The sequence below is a fragment of the Eleutherodactylus coqui genome, chromosome 2, assembly GCF_035609145.1.
Source record: "Eleutherodactylus coqui strain aEleCoq1 chromosome 2, aEleCoq1.hap1, whole genome shotgun sequence".
In the NCBI taxonomy this organism is placed as follows: domain Eukaryota; kingdom Metazoa; phylum Chordata; class Amphibia; order Anura; family Eleutherodactylidae; genus Eleutherodactylus; species Eleutherodactylus coqui.
In genome coordinates this window covers 174,679,931-174,703,774 of record NC_089838.1, presented here as the reverse complement: position 1 = coordinate 174,703,774, position 23,844 = coordinate 174,679,931, and the positions used below count along the sequence as shown (strand labels likewise).

Below are 23,844 nucleotides of genomic sequence, written 5' to 3'. Positions count from 1 at the left end.
CGGCATCCCCATCTGAGAAAAAAGAATGACACCTTTGTACTGATCCCCCAAGAGTAAGCAATGGACTGAGTTATGGTAATGTGGAGTTATGGCATTAAGCTAAATAGAGAGGGACAAAGTTTATGTTTAAGTGGCCAAACAGCAAGGTGTTGTTTTGTATACCAGCGTAATGTACAGTGTGAAATACTGTGAAACGTTGCTGAGATTAATAAAACAGGCAGGTGGCACACTTAAGGCCGACTGTCCACGGGCGATGCGGTATCCCGCGGCGAAGCTCCGCCACAGGAGTCGCCGCCAATTCTCTGAGGAGAATCGGGGTAATTTGCAGCATGCTGCGAATTGCCCACCGCGAGCGGAGAATCGCAATGATTTTCCGCTCGTGTACAGGTGCCGGCGCTTTCCATACACTGCCATGGACAGGGTGCCTTAAAGAAGCTCCAGGTGCAAAGGTTTTTTCCTGAGAGTGGCACCAACTATCTAGATTGGAGAAGATGGCAATCCTAAGTAGTGACTAATCCCCTAATGTCACAATACATATTAGTTACGTGTATGTATGTACGAACTGATGAATTTAGAATGCTTTAAGGAGGGGGGGGGGGTTCCAAGACTAAATTATTAAAGACCTATCCTCAGGATAGTGAGAAGGGAGAAGTCTCAGCATCCAGATGGTGCCTGATAAGCATCAGACAGGAGGCTGCACTGCATGGTAGCGACTGCAATATATAAAGAAGACCTCCAGAATGTGACAGGCAATCAAGTGAGCAGGACAGGGATGGAAAAATGTGTATCTGCCAGAGTGGCCCTTTAATCAACATACCTTCAATGCCCATTTTAATAATTTAAACATTCAGCCAAGTGATGTATTTCACTTTCCTGTATGCTATACATGGCGGTAATGTCATGAACAACACGTGACTGTTGAAGCTTTGTCTGGTTGAGTTGTCACATGCACAATGAACGGCCTATGACCACTGAAGATTCTTCTGGTCTCCTGGACAAGGGCTCCTGGGGGCTACATAAGAGGAGAGTATGCTTTATTTATCTATTTTTAACAATATTCTGCATATATAAGTTTTTCTTTGTTGTTTTTTTTGTTTTTTTTACTCCCAGAAAAACCCTATTAGACAGATGGGAAAGATACAACCTTACAATCAGTTTCTGTCATCTTATTACACAAGTAACTTAAGGCTCTTTTACACAGAATGAATATCTTTCAGATTCTCTCTGGATCGCGGGAATTTGAAGAATAATCATTTACTGTAAATGCCTGCACAATCTGCACTGCAAATCCATTATTCAGATCATGCAGGCATAAAAATCAAATGATGATTGGGCTGTGCAAACAGGCAGTCATTCATCTATATACTGCAAATGGAGACAAGTGGGCCAGAACAATCCCCTGTCCACTACATTGTCATTCACAGAGTGATGATCGCTTCTGTGTAAAAGCATGGGAGCAATTATCACTGGGATGGCTATCTGGCACTTTTTCTTTTCCGTCTGACAGCCATCCTGTGTAAAAGCGCTCTTAATAAAGTTAACATGCATGAACCATCTTAATAGTTGACACATTTCTTGACAACAATTATATTATGTCCATGGTCCGCTTTAGACTCAAATCCTGAGTCCGTGTTGTATCATAGGGCAATTCCAAAATCACCATTGAAAAGATTTATCAGTGTGCTGAGGCCAGAAAACTAGATTAAGATTCTTCTGAGATCTGTTCCTGGCAATTTACACCCAGGGCTGTAGGGTTGAAGTTGGTAGAAAAGTATTAACTCTAATGCTGATCTAAACATTTTTAATATTTTATATTAACTCTGCTGTGTCACGTCCACACGGCACAAGAGCACCACACCCAGCACGGACACAGGACGGAGTTCATGCAGAAACTCAAGAAGCACACGATACAATGCTAACATTCCAGGCAGAGATAGATGGAGAAATCTGTCCCTTACAACTCAGGCAATGGGGAACCCCCACCTAAAAGCGTGATAGGCGTCCTGGTAAGGACGGACCCACTTGACTATCCCTGATAAGGCACCTGAAGAGATGCACTTAACACCACAATGAAACCACAATAAAGACTAGCAAAAGGGAAGAAAAATAGCACTTAACTCACAGTGGATAGCTTTCACCCAGGATAGAGGCTCCAACCTGCTCCAACTAAACCTCTAACTGAACTGAATAGGAAAGCTGCAAACGGAACTCACGAACAGACTTAAACTATGACTGGCAAACTCCCAAGACACTCGCCAAGCATACAGAGATAGGTGGAATTACTACAGAACGTACACGGTATTGGTTATTGTCTTTGCCAAGACACGTAAGCCTGCGACAAGGGTCTTCGTTATCTCACAGGTCCCTACTCTCACAAGACAACTTACTATAAATCTTGCCTGCCAAGCCCTAGATGGTAATGACCCAAGCAGGACAGGACACAGTTTACACCAACACTCCAGGGATTGCATACCACACAGAACATTATGCACTGTGAACAGGACTGCTCACACCTAATGTCCAGCCACCAGCACAGACACACAGAACAAGTCACTGTTTACACCAATACACACTGAACATGCATGTTCACCATAATGCTGTTCACACCTACACCTCCATAACTGCAAACACCAGGCTATTGGGAAACCCTGGTTACTCTAGCCAGAGAGACTGGTATTTGTGTGCAGCAGACCAGTGGGGATTGGCTGGCTAGAGAACACCACACCCAGCTTAATTATCCCTCACCTGTGGAAGTGTGCTTCTGGAAATCCATATAGAACAGGTCCTAGCAGCACAACCTGACATGCTGTTTCTGTTATACTACAGAAAACGTGTTATTACTTATTATAAACAAGTATTTTTTTTTTAAGGACTGAAGCTGCAGTTGGATTAAAGTGTGCAAAAATAGCAGTTTAAGTTGGAAGTTTGGTTTAGCAACTCCGCGTACCTGCTTACCACATGTGTATCAAGGGATTTCCTTCTGTAATTGCAAGAAAAAGTGTATCCTTTGGAATTACCTAGAGGAATCACAGAAGACAGATAACATTCTAATTGCCTCAAAAATGTATTCACAGAATAGGATTAGGATTAAAAAAAAACCTTTATTGATTTAGATTAAACTGCAACAATTTGGCAATTAGTGCCAGGTAAAGATACAACACATAGGGAGCGCAGGTATGAACTCATCCCTCCGATACCTCTTTGTAACAGGGATTCTTAACATCAAAAATGATGCTACACTTGAGTGAAAGTCAATCACCAGAAATGGTGTTGCCTCATGGGTATCCAAGCGAAAATCAATTAGGGTGAAAAGGTAGAAGAAAATCTACTATGACCATAAAGATATCAGAAATTGCATCTCCTAAAGGCCACTTTACTAGATTTTTCTAGATTCTTGGTAGATACCTATGGTGAATAATCCAGCTACTAGTCAGACTGAGTAATGACCTAGCATGACCCACCTCGCAAAGGACCACCATATACTTATGAACCCTCTCTTGTCTTCCATGGGGACCCAAAGGGAGTGCCAGTCTTTGGGAGTTACAATATCTGATATCTCTATGGTCATAGTAGATTTTCTCCTACTTTTTCACCTTTAATTGATTTTCGCTTGGGATGGTACCCCTGAGGCAGAACCATTTCTGGTTTTAATCTAAATCAATAAAGGTTATTTTTTAATCCCATTCTGTAAAGAAAACTTTGGAATTACCTGGATTAAAGTATTGATTACTAATAAAAGTGTTATCCTTTTTTTAATCTTACATCACAATGTACAGCAAAAATAGCGTGGTACCATGTTAGCTAGAAAAAAATGTTTGATATTAAATACTTTAGTCTTCTTATGCAAAAGTATTATATAGATGATACCTTTATTGGCTAACTAGAAAAATTATATTTTGCAGTCTTTCGGAGCACAAAGGCTCCTACATCAGCCGAGTTAATAAATGAAGTACAGAGGGAAAAGAACAACATTTAGCCGTTTGGTGACATGCAGCGTACAAGTATGTCACAGCCATCAAGGTGTTAGTGCAAGCTGCCGTACATATACAGCGCTCACACTATAAGAGCTCGGCAGCTGATCCTGCAGTGTGCTCTCCAGGACTTGACTCTAACTCACAACCAGACCTTAACTGTAGATTTAATCCCATAGATGCTGCTGTAAAAGTAGACTGTGGGATTTGGAGAGGGAAGGGGGCTCCCTCACTCACCCCTTCAGCACCCACAGAATACGTTTGTGGGATGCATATTGTCATCTCTGGGTCTGCCATGTACAGTGGCCTACTGTGGTCCCTTTTTTATACTGACAGTAATAGGTGTTAGAATGGGCTCATACGAGTGTAAATTTACACGTGTGGTGTACAGGTGTGTGATGGGCGATATTCGCAGGCAATCAAATACGTTGCCTTACGCTGTTATTTTTTTACATTCGCAAGTAAGAGTTGCATAATATGCAAGTGCAAAAAAGAACACACCATTGTTCTCTATGGGTGCGTAATCAATGCGGCGGCGAATATACACTGTCATGCGCAGTACAATATAGTTGCCATACGGTAAAACGCCATGTGACTCATGCCATGTTTAACCATACGGCCATGGCCTAACGGTCCTTTTTTTCTTTTCTCCTATTGGCCTTTATTAAAAAAAATGAGGACAAACCTATGTGTTTTTAGAAAAATTGGGTCAGGAGGGGTGTAACTTCTAAAATGGGAGATGTTACAATGCCTCAGCAGCACCACCTATTAGAAATTAGCTTAGGCATTTTAACATCTCCCATTCGGAAAAATTCTAATTATTCACCTTCACAGCCAAATTTTAAAATGCCTGTGGTGGTCAAACACTCACTGTAAGGCCTCATGTCCACGGGGAAATTCGGGCCTGCACAGATTCCCCATACAGAATCCCGCAGCGGGTCCCTCCTGCCCCACAGACATGAGGCCAATAAATAGATTATACTTACCTGTCCAGACGCGGTAGGACTTCCCTCCTTTGCAGCCGGGTGTTCTTTCTTCAGGCCGGCGAATGTGCTTGGCATGGACGCAGTGACAGCTACGGGTGTGCTGCGGGACTGGACGGCTTCCATAGGCTTCAATAGAAGCCGCGGGAGCCGTCCATGCGGGAAAAGCACACGAAATAGAGCATGCTGCGGGTGCTTTCCCACATGTGCGATCCACGCGCCAGGAAAAAATGACATCGGCAGGTATTTAATTACCTGCGGGTGTCCAATGATTCCCCATGGGCACGGATAATGCGTGCGGGAGACCCGCGCGGTTTTCTTAATTCCATTTTGCCCGTGGACATTGGGCCTATGCCTTTATGAATTGCTTGAGGGGTGTAGTGTCCACAATGGGGTCTTATGAGGGGTATTTCTTTTGTCTTGGGACAGCAAGACCTCTGCAAATCTGAAATAGTGGGATATTTATAAAAAATTGCAGATTTAGGGCTCACTCCTACGGACGCATTTTGTCTGTATATTAAGCAGTGCTAAAAGCCCATTGATCTTCATGGGGCCATTCAGACACACGTGGAAAGCCACAGCATGTCCTATTTTGGTGCATAATACGGCCATTATAGACTGAGTGTTTAAATTACGCAGTAAATACTCGTGTTGCATTCTTATTTGCTGCATACTGTGTATTGCACTTGTAAAACTACGCGGACAATATACTCTCTTGTGAGTAAGCTCTCAAGGTAATATTGAGTTTTATCTGCTAACGTCTGCTGTTATGTAAAAAAAATATGAATATCAAGAATCTGCAGAAAAAAATGGAATTGTCAAATTTCTCCTAAACTTTGCTTTAATTCCTGTGACGCCTTCACACTGGCAAGAAAATCGCGCGATGCGAGAGTGAGTAGAAATGCGGAATTATGAAACCAATGATTTTCAATGGTTTTCTTCACATTTGTGATGTTTTCACTGATGCAATGTTGCGAGAAACAAAAATTGTGGCATGTCCAATCTTTGCGTTTTTGCTTTTTTATCTCCCATGTTACCTATGAAGCCTCCTTTTTATTGCATCGCAAAGCACGAACTTGCGATTTTCGCGCAATGCACATTTAACACCGGAAAGTCTTATTGACTTTAGGGTTAAAAAATCTGCGACAAAATTGTGTGAAAAAAATGTGCGAAAAAATTGCAAGTGGCAGTGATGTTTCTTTTTTTGAAAAAAGCAGTGCTGACGCTCAAAATTTACAGGAAAAAAGTCAAGATTTTCTCGCGGCGATATCGCGATCACCAGTGTGAAGGAGCCCTAAGAGTTACAGACTGAGTAAAAGCAGTTTTGAAAACTTTAAGGGGTTCAGTTTTTAAAGTTGAGTGACGTATGAGAGGTTTATAATTCATAGATACTTCAAACTCACTTCAGAAATAATTTGGTCTCTTTAAAAAATAAGCTTTGGATACTTTCTTCAAATATAGAAAACTTGCTGCTATACTTATAATCGTTCTGACATCCCCAAAAAATAAAAGGGCCCTTACAAAATGATGCCAACCTAAAGTAGACATGTTGCAATTGTTGTTTATTAACAATTTTTTTGTGATATGAATCTACAACATATTGACCAAATTTATCAATAATATAAAATACTATGTGTCATGAAAAAACTGTTGCAGAAGCACTAGAATAAGTAAAAGCATTCCAATGTTACTTTATCAGTGACACATAGTAAAGGCTCGTTCACATCAGCGTTATTATTCTGTCTTATGATTGATTAAACTGTGTAGTCTTGCATTTTGCTGGAGTTTACAGTGAAATAGTGCAGCTTGCTGCGCTATTTACTGCTATTTTCTAGCAGAAATCAGTTAGCAACAGAACCTTTCACACTGATGTGAACGAACCTTGACATAAAAGACTCGTGTCCATCCAGTTCAGCCTATTTTCATGCAGTGTTGATCCAGAGGAAGGCAAAATACTCCCATTGAGGTAGAAGCCAATTTTCCTCATTTTAGGAAAAAAAATTCCCTCACAACTCCAAGTCTGGCAATCGGAATAAATCCCTGGATCAACAACCCCTGACTATAATATGTAATATTGTTAAACTCAAGAAAGGTGCCTATGCCCCTCTTGAACTCTTTTAGTGAGTTCACCATTACCCCATGACCAGTGATTTAGTGATGAGAACAGTGTTCTCATCATGTGCCCCATTGACCCAGAGGCGTAACTTGAAGCTTCTGGGCCCCAATGCAAAACCTGTAACAGGGCCCCCAACTATAATGCTTTATTCGTAGTACTGGGCTCCCTATATGGAGAAAAGAGGCCTTATGGGCCCAATAAGGCTCCTGGGCCCAGGTGCAACTGCATCCCCTATACTTACGCCAGTCCATAGACCTCTTTTGATGCACCTCACTATCCTATTTGCCGTGCAACAGCTTGCTGAGACTGGTTGCTCCAGTTAAGATTACAATGAATTAAAATCCTTAAGTCCATTTCCATGTCAGTTTTGACTAGTGGTTTTCCATTTGTGTAATGGTGACTTGTGTTTCCCTTGCCTGTGTGCATGACCTTACATTTAACAGTGTTAAACCACCTTTGTCACTTTTCTGCTTAAACCCCCAACTTATCCAGATCCATTTACAACTGTATACTGACTGTCCTTTTGTGTTAATTACTTCACATAGTTTTATATCTGCAAATATTGATATTTTACTCTGCAATCCTTCCAGCAGGTCATTAATAAATAAACATATTAAAAAGAATAGGGCCCAAAACGACCTCTTTGGTACCCCACTAGTAACGGTGACCCAATCAGAGTATGTACCATTAATATCCACCCTCTGCTTTCTATCACTAAGCCAGTTACTCACCCACTTACAGTCATTTTTGCCCAGACCAAGCATTCTCATTTTATATAACAACATTTTATGCAGCACAGTATCCATTACTTTGGAAGAATCAAAATATGCAAGACCCAATGATTCTCCCCAATCTAGTGTAGAGCTTACCTCCTCATAGAAGCTGATTAGATTAGTTTCACTAGCGACCCCTCATAAACCCATGCTGATCTGGAATTATACAGCTACTTTCATTCAGGTACTCCAGGATAGCATCTCTTAGAAACCCCTCAAATATTTTACCCACGATAGAAGTTACTTACTGGTCTAGCGTTTTCAGGTTTGCCTTTTGACCCCTCTTTGAATGTTTCCAACACGTTTAATAGATCCTGTCACCAAGGCGTAACTGGAAGCTTCGGGGCCCCAGTGCAAAATCTGTAACAGGGCCCCCAACTGTAATGCTTTATATTCATACTACTAGGCTTACTATATGGAGAGAATAGCCTTACCGGACCCCTAAAGCTCCCGGGCCCTGAGCAACCAAATCCCCTGCATCCCCTATAGTTACACCTCTGCCTATTACTATAGAGTCCTTAAATATAAAACAATGGTCTGTCTATCACATTATCTATGGTCCATTTACACAGGATGAGCTGTCGGGGCAAACTATGCCCGGCAGCTCGTCCAAGTGACGCTCTCTCCTGCACTGTTACACAGGAGCGAGTATTGCTGACTGCGCTGCCAGCATTCACAGTAAACAGTTCAGAAGTGAACAACTGCTGTTTACACTTAACGGCTCGTCATTCAGCTTTCTGCATGCAGAAACTGAACAATTCTTATTCAGTCGCTCTAGGTATTTAAATGGGATGATTAACATTCAAATTCTAGCGGGAGCGCTGGAATTTGAACGATTCTGAAAATAATCGTCCCATGCAAAAGGGCCATTAATTCCCTTAAAACCCAAAGGTGTATGCCATCGGGGCCTGGCGATTTGTCTATTTTAATCTTGTCAAGGCAGCTCTGCATTTCCTTCTGGGTTAGACAGGTGACATTTAATGGAGAGTTTATTTAATAATTCTGCATTTGACCTGATATTTCATTTTTCCGAGTGAATATACTAGCAAAAAAACTATTTAATAAATTTGGTTTCTTCTCATCACCCTCTACTATTTTTCCTATGTTATTTTTTTGAATGGCCAACACTTTCAGTATTAATCTTCTTACTGAGTTTATTTGGCAAACTTTCAGTTATATAGTTGAAAAACAGTTTAGTGTTAGTTTTCCTTTTATTGGCAATGAGTGTCTTTGCTGCTTTTATTTGCTTTATACATCATTTATTTTTTCCCTTTTAGAGGTTTTCAGTGCTGCTTCACTGCCTTCCTGTTTTAGTAGTTCAGATGCTTTCTTTCTGATGTTTATTGCCCCCTTTACATCTTTATAAAGCCACAATGGTTTTCTCCTATTCCTAGCCCTTTTATCCCTGTAAGGTATGAACCGCTCACAGTAAATATTTAAGATGGGTTTACAAATTTCCCGTTTATTGTCTGTATTTTTATTTTTGAGGACATTGCCCCAGTCTATAAGGTTAAGGGTATCTTAAAGCTGTTTGAACTTTGCCTTCCTAAAGTTTAGTATTTTTGTAACTCCTGAGAAAACTCCCTGTTGAAAGACAAGTGAAAATGTATTATATTATGGTCACTATTTTTCAGGTGTTCCCCGACCTGCACATTTGTTATTCTGTCAGGTCTATTAGTTAATATTAAGTCCGAAATAGCCATCGTTCTAGTTGTGCCTATACAAGCTGGGAAAGGTAATTATCTTTAATTATTGACAGAAACTTGTTACCTTTTATAAGATAAATTTTAACTTTCACTTGCATATACTACTTTTATTAAATCTAAGTGACTTTTCCAAAATTCCTGAATCTGAAGTCACTAATCTCAAGTCACACACTTAAGTAACAGCACACTTTAGAACACAACACGCACACTCACTTTTGATTGTTTTATATAGCTCTTACCTGTAATACTCCTGCTCCTCCTCTGTTTGGAAAGGACATAGGCAGCACTAGAGATGCAATTTATCAGAGCTTGATTGGATAACCCCACTCTTTATCACCTGTCCAAAGCAATTGAGATAGATTTATATAGCAAACCATATGTGCTTTTAGATGTAACAATATTTAACAACATTACCCCCCAATATACACGCTTAGTACAACATATTTAATTTCTAGGAAAAAGAAACAACAAGGCTACAATGTGTAAGTTAAAGGAGATGTCCCGCGCCGAAACGGGTTTTTTTTTTTTTTAAACCCCCCCCCTGTTCGGCGCGAGACAACCCCGATGCAGGGGTTAAAAAACCCACCCGCACAGCGCTTACCTGAATCCCGGCGGTCCGGCGTCTTCATACTCACCTGCTGAAGATGGCCGCCGGGATCCTCTGTCTTCATGGACCGCAGGGCTTCTGTGCGGTCCATTGCCGATTCCAGCCTCCTGATTGGCTGGAATCGGCACGTGACGGGGCGGAGCTACACGGAGCCCCATAGAGAAGAGGAGAAGACCCGGACTGCGCAAGCGCGGCTAATTTGGCCATCGGAGGGCGAAAATTAGTCGGCACCATGGAGACGAGGACGCCAGCAACGGAGCAGGTAAGTATAAAACTTTTTATAACTTCTGTATGGCTCATAATTAATGCACAATGTACATTACAAAGTGCATTATTATGGCCATGCAGAAGTGTATAGACCCACTTGCTGCCTCGGGACAACCCCTTTAAGACTTGATATAAAATACTAATAAAGAGGGCCAATTTAGTCAGGACCCTGCTTTTATGAGCGCATAGGAAGTATAGCTTGCCACATCCATAGCACCAGAGGAGTGGAGCAAAACATTTCTACTGTCTCACAAGCTGCCCAGAGCCTGTAAAGCTCAGGGGAAGAAATATCAGACCCCAGATCCCTTACTTCATGAGATGCAATTCTTGGGATGTAGGGTGGAATATTTTTTTCACATGATTTTATTGCCCACGTTGTTACGCAAACTAATTTATATGCCCAGAATTTCATCCAAGAAAACCCTAGCTCCAGTTTTCCCAAAGCCCACAAATGGACTCCTGTGGATGCTTCTGAAATCACAAAATTTGGGGGCATTGCATTATGTATGAGGCTAGTAGAAGAAGCCAAGCATTAGGGCCTACTGGAGTATGGATATTTTATACCACACCCCAATGTTCTGTATGACAATATCAAACACTTGTTTTAAAGCGATCATAAAATTCCTGCATTATAATGACAATTCGCAGTGTCCATCCAGCGATGACCCCAATTATGATCTCTTATATCAAATCAAACCAGTAATAGAGCATTCAATGCAATCATTAAGCTGGCCTGGCGTATTTACGCAGGTAAATAGCTGCGTATATACACTTGTGTGAAGGAGCCCTGAGAGAATGCTATCTTTTCCATCCACTATCCCACCAAAGACAAGGGTATAAGTAGTGGCAGACACATTATCAGCAAGATAATTCAACTTTCAGAACACTGGGCAGATAACGCAGATAAGAAATTATTAGTATATCTTTTGGGGTAAGAAGTAATTACATTCTCTTTTGGGTATGGATTAGATGTAGCTGTTGGGCTACAATCTACAGGAAAAGAAAGGTAAGATTTAGGTTTTTACAAGCCATTTTATTATACACCCGGAGAAATATACGCTGAAGGTTGTGTGTTTTCTTCTGCACATCTCTGGTTTTACATGTTACTTACCCTTTATGTTGTTTCTTCTTTACCTGTGTTTTTAAGCTGATGAAACAATTTTAGACATTTTATATTCACAAATGAATAAAATAACTGGAGGTTTAATTAACACTTTTGAGCTTATCCTTTGAGGCATTTTCACAAACGGTAGATTTGTCTCTTTTGCTTCGTCTTCATTTCTTCTGTTTATCATTCCAATCGAGTTTGCTGTAAAATGCTGATAATACACACATTCCATGAGGCGGTAAATCTCAATCTTTCAGTAGCTTACAGAATGAATCCAATTACCTTTTTAAAGTTAAGCTGTTTGGTTTAAAATGCAATCAAATCCAAACCATGAATGATAATTTGAAAGCAAGGACTTTGTTAGTTGGGAGTTTGAAAAAAATAGTCCAAAAATTTTAACCATATCCTGACAATAGGACAATCAATAGAGACTCTCTCCTAGGACACAAGTGTGCAGGATATGAACACAATCCATATTTTCAATTGTGAGTTTCCGGACAAACCAGTTACTTGATGCAACATAGATCAAGTAAGTGCATTTACTGTATCAGGTTCTTTATTTAAATTATAAACCAATTATCTCGTAATTTGTGTGGACACTCTAAAAAAAAGGGTACCATGGGTCCACGAGGGGAATGGGCTGATTTTGACCTAAAGGGGTTGTGCCAAGATAGAATGTTATTCCCAATCCACATACTGCAGTTCATTCTGAAAAGTCATCTGAAAAGTTAGGTTAAGGCTACTCCACAACCTCTTTTTTCTTAGTGTCTTTCCTGTAGAATTTGTATCAAGAACATGGCTATATCCCAGCCATTACAATCATTGAGACATGTCTCTCGTTGCAACTACATCAAAATTATCCAAAATAATTTCGCCAAAAAATACTAAACTTCATCTTTTAGTGCAATTAAAAGGGTTGTGCAGAGATAGAAAGTTATTCCCTATCTACAGGATAGGGGATAACTTTCAGATCAGTGTGGGTCTGATTGCAGGGACCCCCAGGATCCTGAGAATGGGGGTTCTGAAGGTCTCTACATGAATAGAGCAGCAGTCATGCATGTGTGCTGGTGCTCCATTCATTTTAGTAGAAACACTGGAGATAGCAGAGTTCAAGCACTCTGCACTCTCATTGCAATGAATGAAGCAGCAGCACACAAGTACACTTGCCATTCCATGCATGGACCTTTCTAGGCCCCCTTTCTCAATATCGGTGGGGATTCCAATGATCAGTTTTCCCCTATCTTGGCACAATCCCTTTAACTACACTGAAATCTGAACTTTAATGCTTTTTGGTGGAATTATTTTGTCCAGGTTGTACATAAAGTGTAATTATTGTACAGAGATGACTTGGACATATGTAGTTGTGATAAGAGAGACATTTCAAGGATTATAATGGCTGGGATAAAGCCTTTTCTTTATAACATTGTATAGGAGAGACAATAGAAAGAAGAAGTGGTGGAGTAGTATATACATAATATACTGTACAACCACTCATATTTTTCACTGATGGGTCTATTAGACTATGCCTAATAGGCCTCTGTATATGGCTGACCCAGAGGCCATGATTTGGCCTTTGGCTGCCATGACAACCATCAAAAGATCGCGATCTGATTACAGGGGTGCTGATGGAGTGAAGGATGGCACTCTCTCCCTCTTTAGATGCTGTAGTCTGCATTGAGAGCAGCACCTACAAGGTTAAATTGCCAGGACCGGCCACTGGACATGAATTCAACTGTTAATTACAGCCAGCCTCCAATAAGGACACTTTAAGCTCAACTCCTGGGCTCACGTAGCAGGAGTGCTGTACATATAGGGATTTTTGTTCTGACACTTTGGCAGCTGCAACGCAACACATGTGGGAAGAACAAGTCCAGCTCCACAGGAGGATAAAATTACCATTTATTTTGGCTGCAGAAGCTACATTATAACATAGAAACCAGGTACAGCTGCCAGGCCAACATGTCTCTGGCTCAAAAAGTGCCCTTACTCATGGCCCATGTACGTTGCATGTCACCAAGGGGTTAAACTTTGGATAGTTCAGTGGATTTACAATAGGTACGAGAACAGCGTTAATGGTGTGCATTCTGAACAGAGGTGGGTACAAGCGGCATACCACTAGGGTCTGTCCGGGGCCCTATTCTTTTCATTTTTTTGTAGGTGGCATAAGAGAAGGATTGGTAGACTAGGTAAGTTTTGTTTGTTTGCTTTTTTTGTTTTGTTTGCTTAATACACAAAAGCTTTAATGGATAAATTGTCAACACAATGGAAAATGCAGTTTAGTATTTCCAGACTTAAAATAATGTACTATGAGAGTAGGAATCCTCTGTCTGAGTATTGTATTGGCAGTTCTGTGTTATCTGGGACTTCAGAGGAGCAGGATTTGGGGTTACTGACCACTCTCATAGTCAGCAGTCTTGCCAGACAGCAGTGAAAACCAATATGATGTTTGACTACATAGGGCGCCCCTTGTATCTGTAAAAAATATTTTGAATCAAACATAAAATAATTGTGTTGTTAAAAATACCTCACAGCATTGAGGATCAATTCAGATAATTCATCAGTGTAATCAGCATAGTTCTGTAAATGAAAGGCAGCATAATGTGGTCTACTAGAATACAGCTGTGTTTTAATATATCGCATAATGCTGCTTTGGTGGCCTTAGGGCAGGCTCTAAGTACGTCGATTTTTCATTGACCCACTCACGCTAGTGTTTTTTCTATTGCATATGATATGTGCATAAAAAAAACCGCAGCATGTTCTATAGCTTATTACGCTTGATAGAGCCTTATTGTTCTCTATTGGTGCGTAATAAATGCTGTACATATGCAATTACATTGCATATGTGTGACGTTTGTACACAACATCGCTAAGCGACAGAACAGGTAATTAAAAAAATGAAACAAGTCAAACTGCGCATAACCGTGTGTGTGAGATACATTGTCATGCGCAGTGCAAAATCGCTCCGCTCCATGTAGCAATATGCCTGCACACAGCGGTAAAAATCTGCGTTATACATGCAGCATTTTACGCATACGCCTGTGTGAGCCGACCCTTAGCCTTTCAATACAAAACTATAGTGAAAAATTTTCTCTGTGCCTTGTCAACTTGTGTATATCATGCATAGGCGTAACTATAAGGGATGCAGTTGCACCCGGCCCAGGGAGCCCTAGCGGGCCCCTAAGGCCTCTCTTCTCCATATTGGAAGCCCAGTACTATAAATAAAGCATTATAGTAGGGGGGCCCTGTTACAGGTTTTGCATTGGGGCCCAGAAGCTTCAAGTTACGCCTCTGATATCATGGTAGGAAGTTAGACAGTACCCATGTGAATAGAGATGAGCGAGTATACTCGCTAAGGCACATTACTTGAGCGAGTAGTGCCTTAGCCGAGTATCTCCCCGCTCGTCTCTAAAGATTCGGGGGGCCGGCGCTGGTGACAGGTGAGTTGCGGCGGGGAGCAGGGGGAGAGAGGGAGGGAGAGATCTCCCCTCCGTTCCTCCCCGCTCTCCCCCGCCAGTCCCCGAATCTTTAGAGACGAGCGGGGAGATACTCAGCTAAGGCACTACTCGCTCGAGTGATGTGCCTTAGCGAGTATACTCGCTCATCTCTACACGTGAAGCATTAGTTTCCAATGCAGCTGTTCACATGGGGCGAATAAATGGCATGTAAATACACCGGCAGCATGAAAAATAGAATATATACGTGGCCGGAGCATATATACTCAGCTAAAAGATAGTTCTGGAACTGTCTTTTGGCCAATATATGCCAGCGGGTCCTATAGACTTCATATGGGAGCAGGAAAAGAAAAGGCAGGGGGAGGCATTTTTGCAGCGTCCAACGCTGCGAAAAACCTCTATATAGACATTGGAAGGCATCCCGAGGTTTTTGGCAGAGCGAGGGATTTCTGGGGTGTGGCGTATTTTTTCACTAAAAGCAACTCTCGCGGTCGTGTGAATGGATGAGAAAATGCTGGCCATGATCCCAGAAAAATGCCCATTCATGCGCTTATATGGAGCAGGCAGGAAAACGTAAAAATGCCATCGCCATATATCCGCTCGTGGGAAAGAGCCCTAACTGTCAGTGAGCTGGTTAGTGGAGACTGCTGCTGTGATAAAACATAGGGGCAGACTAGATGGACTATGATGGTCTTTTAATTCTGTCAATCTTTTTGTTTATGTATAATTGAAATTTCTGTAACTGTATAATATAGCTTTGAAAGGGTTGTCTGAACTGTGCATTGCTTTGAAATGAAAATCTGCAAATTTATCTACTTTTGGGTGCCTTTCCACTAGCCTTTTTTTATCGGTGTTTTTTTTAACGCGGTTGTCAATGGGACTTTCTAATGTTAAAAACGCAACGCAGCACAGCTTGCGTTTTTGGTGCACTGCGTTGTGTTGTGTTTTTTCCACTGGCGATAGCGATATCGCTGCGAGAAAATCGCAATGTTAAAATCGCATCGCAACGCTGCAAAATCACAAACTTATGCGTTGCGATGCGAGAATCTGTTTTGCCATTGCACTGTATGGGCGATAGAAAAATGCAAAACGCTGAAACAATCCTCCTGCTGTGATTTTTAATCCTCGCATCGCAGCTTGCCCTTAAACATCGCTAGTGGAAAGGTTGTCATAGATCAACATGTATGGAGTGTGCACTCTCGCATCGCACTGAAAACGTGCAATTACCTCGCCAGTGGAAAGGAGCCCTAAGGGCTCTCACATACTTGTGTTTGTGTTTTTTTGTTAACACGATTGTCAATGGGACTTTCTAATGTTAAAATCGCAGTGCAGCGCAGTGCACCAAAAACGCAATTGAGTTGCGTTTTTAACATTAGAAAGTCCCATTGACAATCGCGTTAACAAAAAACGCAAACGCAAGTGTGTGGGAGCCCCAAGAGGAGAAAAAAAGTTTATTATGCTTTTTGAAAAGATACATGCCACTTATATGGATGCCAGAGATACATTTGATGCCTCATGGCTTGCTTGCACTGCCTATTCATATCCACCTCGATTGGACACTGGTGGACATTGATGGTAGTTGATTGGACGTTGATGGTAGTTTTATTTATTCTGTTGAGATTGTATTTGAGTTCTTCTATGTAATGATTTTATGTATAATTTTAGCTATAGTATTGCTAAAGCATTTTCTGTTTTTAGAGTTATATATAGCATATATTTATACCTGCTCTTCGTTTTCTTTTTTTTTTCCATTTTAACCAGCAACACAACACGCCCTTGAGAGGGTTAATGTTTGATGCTTCGGTGTAAAACTTCAAAAAAAACCTTTGAAACAAAGGCTGCCTGCACACGGCAGAGCCGGATTCCGCAGTGGATTCTGGCTCTGACCGCAGCAGGTGGTCCTGCGTGCCTTTATTTTCTATTCTTTTTCTGTACTGCGGATGCCGCTGTCGGACATGCGAATTACATTTTTTTTTTTCAAATGTTTACTTTTCCCTTGCCATCACAAAGCTATAAGGCGAAATCCGCGACCTAATCGCAATGTTAATTGCGGACAGGCCTCGGGTCGGACGGTTTCCCTTGATTTCAATGGAAGCCGTCCGTGCGGAATCCGCACTAAAATAGAGCATGCTGCAATTTTTCCTCTGTGAGCGGAAATCTCAATTGATTTCCACTCTTGTGCAGGAAGAATCAATTTCCCATAGCATGCTATGGACAGTATTTGCTGCGGATCCACAGTGCATACGCCCACAACGGATTCCACAGCAAAAATCCGTCTGCGTGCAGGCAGCCTAAATGGTTATCTGGTTTAGTAAAAAGACGTACTAGATCTAGCAGCGCTACTCTGATTCTCTCCATTTTTATGATGTCACTTTAACGACTTGTGTCCACAATGGAGGTCATGGTGGACCTAAGTGGTGCAATGTTTAGGCCAATGATTGGTTGTATCCGTCAATTGTCAACATGACTTCATCATTGTAGCTGTGTAGACAAAGCCCGGCATTGCAAATCTGAGCGGCAGTGCTGAATTCAAGGCTAGAGCTGCCATATTTTTCGCTTTATAAGACGCACTTTTTTCGCCTCCAAAGCGGGGGGGGGGGGGAAGTACCTGCGTCTTATAGAGCGAATGTGACGAAAATTCTTTTCGATCACCATTTTTAGCGCGATCGCGAATTTAACGCACGAACGCGATTTATTTAGCGCGATTGCACGTTAAATTCGCAATCGCACGAACAAATGTGCGATCCGTTAGAAGATTTCTCTCCTCCCCCCTGCTGCCCATACATACCTCTGATTGGTCGCGAGCGCCGACGGGTACTTCTGCTGCTCCCCGCCTCCACCAAACGGCTTCCTTCCTTCCTCCTGCTGCACACACGCGCCGTTGTGACATGGAGCGCCAGTTTTTCAGACCTCTGCTGCTCCCCCTGCTCCGTCAGCCAGCACTAACCCTGCGCTGTCCCTGGGTGAGTTTAAATTTTTTTCCCCTATTTTCCCGCTCTAAAACGGGGGTGCGTCCTATAGACTGGTGCGTCTTATAAAGCGAAAAATACGGTACATCATGCAGCTAAAAATCTGTGTGACTTATCTGCAACTTGCTATTGCGCAGGTGTTTCAGTGCTGCAATTTGGCTGTTAAACAACCATATTGCAGGCAGGTCGCAGTTTTTTGGTGGAAAAAGGTGCAAAATCCAACTGCCTTGGATTTTCTGCAGCTATCCCTTTGCAGTCACATTAGGTTATAACATGAAACCATTGACAGTCGCTACGTGTAGCTTCCCAATGTGACACGTGTCACCCTAGACCCATGGGTAGGTTATTCTTTTGGGCCATTTCCCACCATTACTGTGTTTTGGTGTGTTAAGCAACCAGATAACCCCTTTATTTTTTTTTCATACTCTGCTTGTGAATGAATGGGAACATCTTGTTTGTGTGAAAAAGCTGAAAACCTATGCATACCTAATACTTCTCCAAGCTGAGTACGCTGCAGTTGTATTCTTTCTGAGCTAAACATAGCGGTGGTACAATAGTAGTATATATCAGTCTCCATAGAATGTTGTGGTGTTCCAGCGAATTGGTTCATCAGATCTCAGGAACCAGATTGTGCCTAGAAAGCTGCTATTGACACATAACTCCTTAGGTTAGTTTGATATTTATTAAAGTTCTCATAGTCAAATTGCTAAAGGTCAGGCAACTTCCAGGAGTGTCTAATCAGCTTTTAAAATCTGCAGTATATATCCCATGGTTCTGCTGAATCTGCTCAGATCGTCATAAGATTCTCTATATTTTATGTAGTGGTTTGTTGTTCTCGGGGTCTATATATGAGGGGTGCTGATAAGTATTGAGCCTTACCCAGAAAAAAATTGAACCAGGAAGCTGAAACTGACACACTATTCTGCATATTCCCCCAGAATGTCAGTGCACTTGCGATATCTCTCCTACAGCTATTTAAGTCCCTGCAAAGTCTTCCAACTGCTGGTCAAACCATTCATTTGCAGCATTAGTTGCCTTCAAAACACTCCCAAACCATTGTCCCTTTAGGTGTTTTTTGAGATTGGGGAACCAGTGGTAGCAGACGGAGCCAGATCGGGCGAATAGGGTGGATGAGGCATCAGTTGAAAGCCTAAGGAGGACATTTTTGCAAAACTGGCACCTGCAGTGCGTGCCTGGGCATTGTCATGCAACCAGATAACACCTTTGGAGAGCTTTCCTCCAGGTTTTTCCTTAATATTTTGTTAATAACGAACAGTAATATGTTGCATTGATGGTTGAACCCTTTGGGAGGTAGTCTACGAGCAGAACTCCCTTCTTATCCCAAAAATGGTTGCCATTTGCTTTTGCGCTGACCTTTGCAAACGGAGCTTCTTTGGGCTGGGGGAACCACTGTGTCTTTATTTCCTCAACAATTCCTTTGTCTCTGGATCATAACAGTAGATCCATGTCTCATCACCAGTTACCAGTTTGTCCAGAAAAACGGTCTCCTTTTTTGCAAAATGAAACAGCCACTGATGTCTCCTCTTCTGTTCGGTTTTCAAAAGTTTTGGGATCCATGTGGCTGTAAGCTTTCTCATTCTCAAGGCGTTCTGGATTATGGCACCAACTCTCTCAAGTGATATCCCCAGATATGTAGCAATACTTTTGACTGATATTCGGTGGTCCTCCATGATCATGTCATGGATGGCTTTCACATTTGCAGCCAAGGAGACGGAGACAGACCTTCTACTGGGTTTCTCACTTCCAACACCGAAATGACTAGTTTTAAAATTTACAACCCAATGTTTAACTGTTGCATATGAAGGGCCACTGTCACCCTAAAGTTTGTAACATTTCATCATGGATCTGCTTTGCACCTTTCCCTTGGAGAAATAGGAACTTGATTATGTTCCTATGCTTTTCCACACGGTGCCAGGGTAATAAAATATTCTAAGTACAGCACCAATCGGGCCCACCCCACTTGCCCCGTTGCCGGCGGTAAGAAGAGACACCACACAGGGAGGTCTGGTATAATTCCTCACACGGGGCATGGCTGCGCTTTGCCGACGTGCTTTATTACAGATTACATGAGATCTTATACCCTTTGTCCCATCCCCACCAGGGGGTGATGGGCTCATAACCATATATGGGAAGTCCGGATTTCCGCCTTAGACAGTGAGGCGCCTCTGGCTTGTACAGAAAATCACGTATTTAATTAACTCCAGTGCAAAGAATCACCCATTCAATTCTAAGAAGTCCGGATTTCCGGCCTGGGACAGTGAAAATTATGTACATAGTGGAACATCTTGATATGGGCTTCTGGGAAAACGGCCAAGTACACGCGTCCTTCATGTCTGGTTCGGTATCATCTCTGAATTTCTAGAACATCTCTCTCAGCCTTCTAAAGCCTTGGAATATCTGATGTAAGGCGACATATAAGTTTTTTTCATTTGGAATTGAATAAAACTTGCATATAGGTATAAAAGTATAAAGAACATATGGCAATATATATATATATACCCTCACAAACCCCCCTAAAAAACTTAATATGGAGATCAAGCATCAGACTTTGCACTCTTCCTCGGTCGTCTCTCCCTTGCGTCAGGGTTTCTCCACTGCCCGTAAGTCCCTACTCCTAAAGGGGAGGGATCCCTACCTCACCTCAGAAGGAGGCCATGGATTCCCTGGGCTTATTTCCGGGCATCCATACCCTCTATCTGTACGAGTTAACACCCCGCAGGGTGTGCCCTCGCCGGAACCTAAGGTCTTCTGCACTTTCCCTAGGCAAATGGGAAGTCCACTGACAGTCCATCTTAGGAGACTGAGGCGGCGCAGTACTAGTCCATCTCTCCATTCTTCTGGTAATGTACGTGGTTGGCATTATCGGAACTGGCTCTTCATCTTTTTCAAACAAGGGAAACGTTGGTGTCACATTATGCAGTCCCTTACTCATACTCTTTTTGATCAAAGGGATAATACACAAACAGGAAATTACATACCCCACCTCTTTCTGCTAAAACCATATCCAGGGCCACTCTAAAGCCATGGATGCAGTGGGCCCTAACTGGTCAGCTAACCCTTGTAAAGCATCTCTGGTGTAGTTTACAAACCTCTGCTGATTGTAATAGATATAATTCATCCAATCTACATTATTATTAACAGTGACAATAGCAAATAAGGACTCAAAACCTGCTTTAAACTGATCTCTAGAATTGAATTAATCTGGCACCCCCCTTGGCACTCCTATTGCATCTATGTATACATGTGGGTCAAAGTTACCACCTGGAGTGTCAACTTCTCTCTTAGCACGGTGTGGTGTTGGATTCTCAGAGTAATCTGCCCGTAATATGTGTAAGGGCATTAAGGCTTTGGCTAGGACACACTCCCCAGTCCAGTCCATAGGGGAACCAGATGGTGTTCAGTCCACTGCTCCTCATATGTGTTGGAGGTCGGCGGCAAGAACTGGATCCGGGCCTGTTGCGACCGGTCCCATTGATTAGGGGTAGAAGTTACAACTCCCCGTCCTTGCAGTACAGGGGAGGCCTCAGCGAAAGAATTTGGGGAAGGAACATAGGATGGCTGGAGGAGTGCTGAAGGAGACGGAGGAGGGTGGTGGCGGGGGCTTGGAGGCCGGGGGGAGAGGTCCGGCGGGGCCGGATACCTGGCTTCGCAGGCTGAGGCCTCGGCCTGTAGTGGAGTATCTCCCGATGCTTGGGTAACGGGATCCGGGAGAGAATCATGGCCTGTTATGGCTGATCTCCTGTGTGCCATCCTCTCCATAAACTCCGGGGTACGCAGAAGTTGCGCAAGTTCCATAGACGGGAAAATGGGTGCTACAGTATCCGGCAGCAGTGGATGGCCACCAGGGGGAACATAAAAGGAGCCATCCGGTAGTAATACGGGATATAAGAATGTGTGGTTGGCAGTAGGCCGCAGTTGGTTGGCAGGTGTATCAATATGGCCGCCGGAAATGAGATCATGACGTAGTTCCGGGTCTGGAGAGGAAGAGGTGGGGGCTACTGTGCCAACCCTGAGAAAAAGTGGAGGAGGCGGTAGAGGGGAAGTGGAAGGGGCTGGAGGAGGAGGAGGGGGAGGCAACGGAGGGGAAGGGGAAAGGGCTGGTGGTGGAGGAGGTGGTGGAAATTCCGGAGGTGGCAGTGACGTGACAGGAGGTGGTCTGGGGGCGTGACAATTAACACAGTATTCCACGGAGGGTGGGTTCTGTTGGCCACAATGATGACACTCCCAAAATTTTGTGCGGTCGCCATTATAGGGCGGCGGCCGCTCACATACAGGTATTTTTCCAGGCAAATAATACATGAACATAGTTAACTTTCCTTGATTGTCCCTTTGCTCCTCCTCAACCCAACCCTCTTTTGCAATTTCAGCTGCCGTTTTCTGCCACATTTCAGCACTTTCTAGTAACCCTTTGTCTCTCAAGGCACCCCTCTTAGTCCTAAGAACCTCCTCCCAGTCGTCATACTGCAATCTACCATGCGGGTCGATGTCACACATTTTCATAAGAGTTTTCTTACATTTTACAAATTGTGACCCTTGTCTCTCTGGCGCCATTTGCCAGGGTAATAAAATATTCTAAGTACAGCACCAATCGGGCCCACCCCACTTGCCCCGTTGCCGGCGGTAAGAAGAGACACCACACAGGGAGGTCTGGTATAATTCCTCACACGGGGCATGGCTGCGCTTTGCCGACGTGCTTTATTACAGATTACATGAGATCTTATACCCTTTGTCCCATCCCCACCAGGGGGTGATGGGCTCATAACCATATATGGGAAGTCCGGATTTCCGCCTTAGACAGTGAGGCGCCTCTGGCTTGTACAGAAAATCACGTATTTAATTAACTCCAGTGCAAAGAATCACCCACTCAATTCTAAGAAGTCCGGATTTCCGGCCTGGGACAGTGAAAATTATGTACATAGTGGAACATCTTGATATGGGCTTCTGGGAAAACGGCCAAGTACACGCGTCCTTCATGTCTGGTTCGGTATCATCTCTGAATTTCTAGAACATCTCTCTCAGCCTTCTAAAGCCTTGGAATATCTGATGTAAGGCGACATATAAGTTTTTTTCATTTGGAATTGAATAAAACTTGCATATAGGTATAAAAGTATAAAGAACATATGGCAATATATATATATACCCTCACAACGGAACGTCCTTGGAGATGCTGCCATGTTCACTTTGGACCGGAAAAAAAAGATATGCTAAAATCGTAGGTAGTTGATTTTTGTATCATTGAGTATAGACAAATAGTACACCCTGCAATTTACAGCTTCCTAGCTCAATTATTTTTCTGGGTAAGGCTCAATACTTATTAGCACCCCTTCGTAGTTGCATCAGCCGAAAGCGTAGTTGAGCATCTAATAAGTCCTCCATTTCTCTGCCACCTCCAAATTTGCACACGTTTATTACTTTTGACTCTGATATGAATAGCGAAGATATTATTATTATTATATAAATGTCACCAGTACAAAAGAAGAAAAGCAGCAAATTTGAGTCTACTACTTTTTTTTGCAGTAAACTGAAGAGAAGCTTCAGGTTTTTAAGATTTTAATAGTTTGTGTGTTTTCACTTGTTACTTGCTACTTGCCTTAGTAATATGTTTTTCTTGTGCCCCCAGCTGCTTGCCTTGTTCTTGGTTGTATGATATTTCCTGACGGTTGGGATGCAGACGAAGTCAGACGTATGTGTGGTGAAAAGACCGACAAGTATTCCCTTGGTGCATGTTCAGTGCGTTGGGCATACATTTTGGCAATCATTGGAATTTTGGACGCTCTCATCTTATCTTTTCTGGCCTTTGTGCTGGGTAACAGATTGGACACCTTAATGGCTGAGCAGCTCAAACTTGAAACAAAAGGTAAGTAGCATTTC

At 42.6% G+C, this 23,844-nt stretch overlaps 1 protein-coding gene across 2 annotated transcripts in view; it reads left to right on the top strand.

The window, feature by feature from the left end:
* Nucleotides 1-23,844, top strand: part of LHFPL3 (LHFPL tetraspan subfamily member 3) — an 81,278-nt gene that overhangs the window by 21,536 nt on the left and 35,898 nt on the right. For both annotated transcript variants that reach the window (XM_066591973.1, XM_066591972.1), the window contains exon 2: nt 23,594-23,830. In XM_066591973.1, coding sequence (XP_066448070.1) covers nt 23,594-23,830 — 237 coding nt within the window. The remainder of the gene's footprint in view (nt 1-23,593; nt 23,831-23,844) is intronic.